Consider the following 9,522-nt stretch of genomic DNA (forward strand, 5'->3'; position numbering starts at 1 on the left):
TTTCCACCCAGGTAAGGTACCTACTTGAATAGTGGCTCATTGGTATGCTGGCACTGATGGATTTTCAGCTGCTGATGTTTCTTAAAGGTCTCTGTACAACCTTCAAAACTGCACTGTTTAGTAAAGGTTTGTTAGTCTGAGAAAAATCAAAGAACAGTTCATAACAATCCCCTTAAGATAAAAATACTGTGGAGATTTTACACTTACTCTTTCATCCATTTAGTTACTATAAAATTCTATGTCAAGTTTTGAAGAGTAACACCTTTCAAAGAGCAAAGATGTTTCATTTGTTCTGGGGCACTCTACCAGTATTACACTTTAGTTAGCACTAAAAGGTTTGCTTGCAAAAATAGAGTATTATAATTGCTGGTGTCAGACTAAATTTAGATATTTGACAGACAAAATTTGGTTGATGAAAATTTAAAAGACATAAGCAACAGGCATAAAAATATTCAGAGAACATAAAATCATTAATACTTACTACATACTGTTTTTTCTGATTTTCATGTTTGCGTTCAAAATGTTTCTTTAAGTTTGATTTTGTGTTGAATCTTTGATCACAGCCATTAGCTGCACAACTGTAAGAAATTGTACAAATTAAAATATTAAGCCAAGAAAAGAGAGGTTTCAAGATGCATATATCCTCCGACTTTATAAAAGCTAGTTATTCCATAGTGTAAAAATCTTTTACAAATTCCAAAGTGTGAAGCTATACCATGTGGGCCTCAGCTCTGACATGATAATCACATCATGAGATGCATTTTCATAATACGCTTCTGCAAGGCGCACTGCGTCAGACATCTTCCCCATGCTGGGCAGAGGGCAGGAGAAAAACATGAGTTCCAAAGACCAAACCCTGCTTAGACTTAAGCCATGTTTAAGTTAGACTGTTCTCAGCTTAGAATTTGATAACCTCAGTTTTGCTTGAAATGTCACCATAAACTGCATTTCTAAAAAGATCTCAAAAAAAACAAGTTTCAGCCTATTATTAGTGGTAAGAACAGATGTTTAGAGCAGAACCATAAAGCATTATTTCTGGCACATCTCCAAGCCATTCTAGTTCCCCTGGACAAGCATTTCTGTATCGTGGCCTAGATTCACCTGTATTCGTAGTGAAGTTGTGGGGGTTTTCTAACATGTGCTCTTTTCGTGGTGAGTTTTCATAAAGCCTTAGGGACGAAGCACGACTCACAAGCCTCAGTCTCAGCTCTGATCCCTGATAACACTGAGTAATGGTCCCTTCAGGCACTGCCAACCCACGGAGACAGGCAGAGGAACATGGAGCCGAAGCGTGCGCAGTGGCGGCAGGAGGTGTGCCCAAGGCCCACTGTGGCAGACACACTGCAAGTCCCAACACGTGTTTCTGGCCTCAGAGACAGAGTGCCGGGTGTCAGCTGGCCCTCAGAAACAGAGCTTTTCCCAGGCTCCCCTGCAACTAGGAGGGCCACCCGGCTGTTTCTGGCCCACCCTGCGCAACTCCCACAAAGTGTCTAAACAGGGGACCCTCTTTTGCCCCTTCCTCCATCCTGGTGGCTGGGACACTTATGTGACAGCTGAAAGCTCCAACAGTCACCTTGGGCCATGAGGCTGGAGCCCCAAGATGAGGACAGCAGAGGCAAGTCAGGAGGAGCCCCGGCCTGGAGGGCTGTGGGGCGTCCCAGGCGGATGCCTCAGCGTTTCTCCGTTTCAGTCACGCAAGAGGAACAGGCTCTTTGGTTCAAGCCTCTGGGGTGCGAGGTTTTCTGCCACTCGACTTTACTTCTGACACAGACATCGAACCCAACAGCGTGGGGTGGCACAGAGCCAGGAAAAGTCCCAACAGGAACAAAAGGGCAGGCCCAGGGGCATGAGACATCAGGCAAAGTTGGGGAGGGGGGGTTGCTGCTGGCCAGTTAGGAGAGCTGGACCACATTTCATGTCGGGGAGTCAAGCACACACAGAGCAAGATCACAGAAAGGCCAAACCACAAAGGTCACATATATATATGACACAGTAAGAAGGTGAACCTCGATATGTAAGCCGTGCTTAAAACCTCTGCACAGTCTTAAGAAGGGAAGTGACCTGGAGGGCAGCGTGGGAGAGGGCCAGGCTGGAGGCCGAGAACACGCTTGGCATTCACGTGAGGAGGAAGGGCCTGAAGTAAGGCAGTGGCAGCTGGTACAGGGAGAGGAATTTGAGGGATAAGTAACAGGATTTGGTGGCCCATTTACTGTAGCCAAGGGAAGAGAAGAATGAGGTGTCTGGGGGGCTGCCTTTCCTCTGCTGCGAGTCACTGGGTAGATAGGGATGCCACCCGGCAAGGACAAGGGAGGAGAAGCCCAGGGAAAGCTGAGCTCAGACTGTTCCAGAAGGGATTTGTGCAACTTAAGCAGCAGAGAGACAGCACAGTGGCACTGCCCAGTGAGCAGCTGCGAATGCGGGTCAGGAGCGAGTAAGAGGTCTGGGCTGGGGGAGTCGGAAGAGATGGTCACAGTTGTCCTGCTCCAGGGAAACAGGCGTCACCCTTCTAATTCACCCTGTGCATCTATATGATCCCCACTTTTCAGACTGAATTTTTAAATAGCCTACAGTAACTTAGCTCAGAAACCAAACAGCAGGAAGAGGTGGTTGCCCCGTGTCCCTCGGTCCCTGCCCCCTCCCCACCCAGGACTCCCCACCACTCCCAAGACATGGGACAACCTTTTTAGTTTTGTTATGTATCTTGTAGGGTTTCTTTATACAAATAGGAGCAAACATAAATATACGTTCTTTCCGTCTACTTCCCCCACCTCCTTTTTACACATATAAAGGTAGCCCTCTATACACTCTTCTGACCCTCGGCCTTGCAATTAACGTGCCCTGGGGATTTTCTCACAGCTTCGCAGACAGCACTGCACTCCCTTCTCCAGCTGTATCACGCTGACCCACCATGCTGACACGCTTTAACCAGTCCCTCCTGATGGGCCTGTGGGTAGTTCCCAAGGCTTTGCGACTTCTAATAGCACCGCACACAACTTGTACGTGCATTTAAGACAGGCACAAGTATATCTGCAGAACAGAGTCTCTGAAGTGAAATTTCCAGGTCAAAGTCTGTATCCCAGCCCTACTTTGCAGACCATGCTTAGCTACTCCTTGCTGGTTTAAGTGAACTATATTTTGAAAAAAGGTAAGCTTCACTTAGGGTAATTTATTTGACACTGTGTGCTTGAAGAGGGACTGAAATAAAGACATCTGCCTTCCTTGGTACTGTGCCCCATTCCCACTGGCCAACGCGCTGGTCTGACAGAAAAGATGGGCCTCCTCATGGAAAATGACAGCGAGGGGAAACGACAGTGGTACCACTAACTCCCCTTCCTCGGACTGTGTGGACCTTGGTGAGACACGAGACACTCCACGTTCAGTATCATCTTAAAACTAAAAGAAATCAACCTGGATCATTAGAAAACCTTACTGCTCAAGGAACTGTCTCATAAAACAAAATTATGGTATCAAATCCTACCTTCTGCAAACCTGCCATACCACTCTCTCCTGATACAGTCTCCGGCATATAGCTCTGGACAGCTATTAAATTTGTTTTGCTTTTTTCAATGCAAACTGAGTGTTTTCACGGGATGGGGCATTTTGTTTAGTGGTTCTCAAAGTGGGGCTGTCAGACTAGCAGTATCACCACCTGGGAACTAGCGAGAAATGCAGATTCTCAGGTCCCACCCCATGCCTACTGGAATCAGGAACTTGGGGAGGGATCCAGCAATCTGTATTTTCACAAACTCTCTGTGTGATTCTGCTGCACCCTGAATTTAAGATCCACTGCTTTAAAGAAGTATCTGATTTAAAAGAAAAGCAGTACCCCGACCCTTTCAGAAATGGTCAGCAACTCTAAGCATAAAATTTAAAGTGGTATGGAGAGGTGCATGGGCTTATTTGAAGAAATAGAAGATAAACTGTTTAAATCTCTACTTTTTCATCCTTTAATCTCTTATCCCAGCCGCTTTTCAGCTCATGAAGACCCTGACAATGCACAGCCAACTTGCCAAGAGGCCATTCATTTTCCATCCAGCCTGAACTGTTTTTGAGGCTGACTTCCCACTCAGTATTTATTTTAAAGGGAAACAAAAGGATGCAAACTCAAGAGAACTTCAGGTCAGCTCATTCCAAAAGGTACTGCACACAAATGACCCACAAACCTGTTTTCTTCTGCACATTCAAAAGCTAGACCTCTCCTGTATCAGGAGATGCAAATGTAGGAACCACCATATTCTGGAGCTCGCACGTTAGCAATTTCCTTCCCAGGTCTAAACACCCGTCACAACCACTTCAAAGGCCTCAATACTGTTCTCTACTCACACAAAGGGCTTCTCTCCAGTGTGGATGAGGACGTGGCGGCTCAGATGGTACTCCCTGGCAAAGGTTTTGCCACACCCCTCATGGTCACAAACAAACGGTCTCTAGCAGGAAGGGAAGAAAACAGCAAGTGAGTCCTGCCACAGGCTGGTAGTGGCTCGTATTATTCAAAGGCCCCAAATGTCTAATAGGCAAAGCCACAGACTCTGTCTCCTGAGATGGTTTCCACTTAGTAGGTGCTGAACACCTGCTGACCAAGGCCAGAGGTTTTCCTGTGTGAAGTTACACGACACAAATGCCCCAACTTCTCAGTCACTGCAGCGGAGTTTGCTCTCTGAACAGCATATGAAATAAGCAGGCAGCCTGCACAGTAACAGAACAGCGTTGCTAACCTGTCTCTGACCTCACGCTGGCCATCAACAGAACCCCCTTTAAGATGACTTGTCTGCTAGGAGCACAGCCTCTGTGCACAGATCTCTATCGCAGCACGTGTTTATCCACTCAAAGCCTAGGACAGGCGTCTCATCCTGGACCAACCCAGCGCCTGGCTAAAGAAACGCCTGGCACAGCCACAGGAGCATGTGTCCTACATGAAAGAGCTCACAGGTCCCAGGGCAGAGCAAGCAGCTCATGGCCGTTTTGCAACCACCCTTTGGGACCCAGAAGTTGGGAGGAGGAGACTCCATGCTGACTCTACAGGAAAAGTCAAAACACCTCCCCCAAATAACCAGTCTTGTTTATTTAGCAATAGAAAACACACCACTATGACAGTCCAGGAGGTGGTACCCAGACCTTGAATGACAATACTAGTAGCAAATCAAGTGGCAGAAGGACAGATGAGCTGTATTACCGGGGCAGAGCCACAGAACTCTACACGCACTGTCCTGGAGCAGGCTCAAGAAATACTTGCCAAATTAACGTGTGAGGTTTGGGACAACCAAGATGACTAAGTTATCCAGGCTGCATGAAGGAAACAGGCAGTGCTGATATCCCAAATACAGCACACATGTCTAGTGGGGAAGGTAAGCTCTAATTTGCACTTACTGGTCATAGAGCCCAGAGCTGGGGGAACAGAATGGGCGAGAGGAGGGACAGGGGGAGGCAGAGCAGAAGGGAATGTTATGAGTGGAGCCAGCACTGGGTGAGACTGCCCCAAGAGCTGGGCGGGGTGGATGCAGTCAAGGGGAGGAAGCAGCCAGTGAAAACGGCCAGGGGGGGAGAAGCTAAAGAGCTACAGAAGGTCCCAGGAGAGGAAATGGTCAGCCTTCAAATGCTGGCAGGGGTAAGGAGAGTGGAACCACGGGGACATGTGGAGGAGTGGCCCCAAAGTCAGGCAGGTGCCTGAAGCAAAGGCAGGGACTGCAGGTCCCCAGTTTAAGAAACAAGGGCCTCCATTCAGCTGAGGCAATCCAAAGCCGGGCTCTGCCAAAAATTGGGAAATTGGGAGATCCCCTCACCTGCCATCTGCCAAAGGTTTCCTACCGTCCTCACAATAAATCGCAGCTCCAAACGCATTTGTACTCTGGTCTACAAATGATGCCCCCAGGCCTGCTTCTTGGACGCCTCTTGTCCAGTCCCCACCCAAACACACCTATGCCCTCCACCCCAAGACCACAGGCAGCTCTCTGCCTGGATGGTTGTCCCTCAAATGTCCACATGGCTAGGTCCCTACCTTCTCATTCAGGCCAAAAGAGGGGCCTTTCCTGGCCACCCTCCAGTAGCCCCTGCTTTTCTGCGTCTCATTTCTACGTACTCCTTTGTCCAACTCAAAGCATAAGGTCCCCGACAGCAGAAGCCTTGCCTGTTTTGTTCATTACTCTCTCTGCAGGGGTAGAATGGTACTTGGATTATGCCGGCAAGAACCCACCCCCACACTGCTTGCAAAACCTGGTTCTTTTAAGGTATTCTCCTTTCCAGTCCCAAGAAGCGGATGCTTAAGGCAGGTGGCCTTCGGGGGTAAGAGAGGGTTTCCAACTGTTCAAGTATTTACAGATTATGGAAGGGCGGTGACGGGCCAAGACTCAAGATCAAAGAAGGGGAAAGGGTTGCTTAGTAAGTCCGGAGTCCATGGCGAGTGTATCTCTGTCCTAGAACGAGTAACTAAGGTCCTGGAGCTTCCTGTCTACCTCTTCAGCTCATTCCATAACCTAAGGCATAGCTGGTTCGCTTCTAAAGTCTAGGGTGCCAAAACCACACACTCATCTTGCAAAGCCAGACCTGCAGCCCTGCGCACCCACGCGCTGTCCCCAGGCACCCCAGGTAGAGCCCACCTGGCGAGCCACCGTGTCACTGGTCCCTGCGCCTGGACCCCACGCCCCTCCGTGGCCCAGCCTGCAGCCTCTTTACCTCCCCCGTGTGCTTGCAGAGGTGTGCGTCCAGCTTCCAGGCCTTGTTGTAATTGGCGCTGCAGTCGGGGAAGGAGCAGATGAACCGCCTAGGGAGTGCTGGGGGCGACGGGGGCGGGGCGGGGCTCTCGCCCGCAGCGATGAACGCATCGGCGATGGTCAGGGATGACACCGCCTCGGCGACCGAGGCCTGTGGCTCCAGGGCGCCCGGGGCCAGGCGCTCGGCCACGTGCCGAGCCACGTGCAGCGAAGGGCTGCGAGCGACCGACGCTGGACCCACGCTGACCGCTCCCGTGACAGCCTTCTGCCCGACCCGCCGCACTTCCGGGAGCGCGGCCGGGCGGGACTGATGCGCAGGCGCACGGACAGCAGGCCCCGCCCCGCCCTGGCTTGAGGTTCGCGCATGCTCCGATGAACGAAGGAGAGTCGGATTTCGCCTTTTGCAGGCTCTGGGCGTCCCGGGGCACTGCTGAAATAGGACGTGTTTCCCATTCACCACCACGTTTTTAGAAGCACTAACCTGGCATAATTTAAAGTGTCCTGTACCTACCACTTTATCGGTTTGTCTTCTTTGTGGATTCATTTCCTTGCATGCTTTCTACGGGCTTCCTCTGCAATCCTCAGCACAGTGCTTCCGGAACTAGTCTGCCTGTGGGAATCTTGTGGAGACAGTTTTAAAACTTCCAAGCCCAGAGCATATCCCGGGCCAATTAGTAACAACTTTGGACGTGGGAAACAGGAATCAGTAGTTTGGGGAACTCCCCAGGGATTCCAGTGTGCAGGAAAGTTTGGGAACCACTGCCCGAAGGCCTTGCTGTTCAGTGTGGTCTGTGAACCAGTGGCATCATTAGAAATCAGAACCTCAGGCCTACTTGAATCAGCGACATCTGCAGGTGATTTGATGATGTTACAATCTGAGAAGCACTGTTTGGGCTTGAATGAACGAATACGGGAATCCTGGTTCATGAGGACCATATGTTTGAAGGATGTCCTTGGATGAGGATAACAGTAACAGAATGGATTGTCTGATGTTTCGCCAGATATGTATTTTCCACATACTGGATCATTCCAAATCACTAAGCAAGTGCTTGTCTGAAGGTGGTGAACAGGTCCCTGCAGAAAGGTACAGGTGTCTGAATAAGGCATCCCCCCCGTCGCTCTTCTCATGTGCAGCTCCAGCCCCTCTCCTGAGGACAAGTCCGCATACATTCCTCCAGAAGTCCAAAAGTCTTAAATGGTTTCCCTTGTGTTGGTTCTGGCCTTCTCTCCATGCCCACCGCACCGCAGACATGGCCGGGGTGTATCGTGAATCTCTCTGAGATCCTCCCTTCTCCTGGCCTCCTGACCCATGGCTTTCCCCCTGCCTTCCTGACTTTTACTATCTTCTGACCAGTTGTTCTCCCCACCCACTTAGTTGGGTTCCCATGTTTTCATAATCAACCCTTTTCTATGATATATTGCCCGAGAGAGGACTTTGAGCCTAAATCACCTGTCTTTGGATTCTAACTATAAATGTACTAACTGTAGGACTTTTGGACAAGGTTCTTTTGCTCTTTTTTCTAACCTTTAAACTGGACTGTCAATACCCACCCATTAGAGTCATATTTGGAATGAATGAGATTATATTAACCAATAGTTCCATTTATTATGTGCCACCCACCTGTGCCAGGGACCTTTACTGCCAGCTTTCAGTTCTCCCAACAATGTTCCCTTTTCTTCTTTCTCTTTCCTGTGAACTGATCTGTTGCTCCACCCCTCTACTCTTTGCAGTTTACTTCCTAGTGTGTTTCTCTACGGTCCCACATTTCTAAATGACAAATGGATTTTTTTTTTTAACATCAAGCAGTCACCTCAAACTCAAACATTGTGAGTCAAACAATCTCACCATGTCTATATGGCTACACCTCCTTCCCTGCTCCCATGTCAACAGTGGTACAATTCTGTCTCTAGCTCATGAAAACCTAGGACAATGATTCTCAACCCTGGCTGCACATGACAGTCACCCAGGAGCATTTGAAAATGATGACACCTGGGGCCTCCACCCCCAACAGTGAAATTGGAGTCCCTGATCCCCCTCCTTCCTCTTCCCATCACTGGCCTGGCCAACTTTTGCAGCTGTCCCATCCATTCCCCTCCCACCCTCCACCTAATTTTTCCTTGCTCTGAGTTTAGACACCTGAAACATCCTCTCAACAAGTTTTCCTACCTTTATATGCTCGTGCCTCTGATTCCTTCCAGCATGTAGCTGCCAGCATCATCTCTCTAAAACATCTGAGATTTTTATAGATTTAAGTTTACAAGACTTGTCATTGCAAAGCATTTTTATCCCTTTTAGCTATTATTCCTCAATTCAGGTAACAGCACTCAGGTGCGAAGTGGAGTCCCTGGGGTCAGGCCTCTCCAGACTTCTTCCTGCCCTGGGCACAATTCTCCACCTAGATTAAGTCCTACTTCCTCTGGATCAACCTTACCCAGCTTTTCTGCCTTTGAACCTTTGTAGCCCTTACCTTCTGTAGCACTGAGGGGTCCTTGAACCTGTTGGGTTACTTTATTTGGGCATATAATTTCCTATTTCCTCAATCTGTTTAATCTCCATAACAGCAGAGACTGGATCATATTCTTTTTGAATCCTCAGTAGCAAGCTGACTTGCACACAGTAGGGGCTAACATTATTTGTTAGTTAAATGAACATAACCATGAACCATTGTGTGACGTCTTCAAGGTTTTACATGCATGTCTTCACCAGGGAATCTTTCGGTGCAAGGAACGTAATCACACTCAAACTCCACATGAAAAGGGATTTAGTGTAAGGATTCAAGGGATCTCAAAGCACCAATTGCAGAAAGGCCTCATAGGC

At 48.8% G+C, this 9,522-nt stretch overlaps 1 protein-coding gene across 1 annotated transcript in view; it reads right to left on the minus strand.

Moving 5' to 3' along the window:
- The window catches only part of GTF3A (general transcription factor IIIA), a 12,314-nt gene extending 4,358 nt beyond the window's left edge, over positions 1–7,956 (minus strand). The window contains exons 1-5 of the mRNA XM_057496165.1: positions 7,948–7,956; positions 6,667–7,071; positions 4,324–4,424; positions 482–578; positions 25–113 (exon numbers count right to left, since the gene is read on the minus strand). Coding sequence (XP_057352148.1) covers positions 25–113; positions 482–578; positions 4,324–4,424; positions 6,667–7,071; positions 7,948–7,956 — 701 coding nt within the window. The remainder of the gene's footprint in view (positions 1–24; positions 114–481; positions 579–4,323; positions 4,425–6,666; positions 7,072–7,947) is intronic.
- Positions 7,957–9,522: the final 1,566 nt, after the last annotated feature.

Source organism: Manis pentadactyla, chromosome 2, assembly GCF_030020395.1.
Source record: "Manis pentadactyla isolate mManPen7 chromosome 2, mManPen7.hap1, whole genome shotgun sequence".
In the NCBI taxonomy this organism is placed as follows: Eukaryota; Metazoa; Chordata; class Mammalia; order Pholidota; family Manidae; genus Manis; species Manis pentadactyla.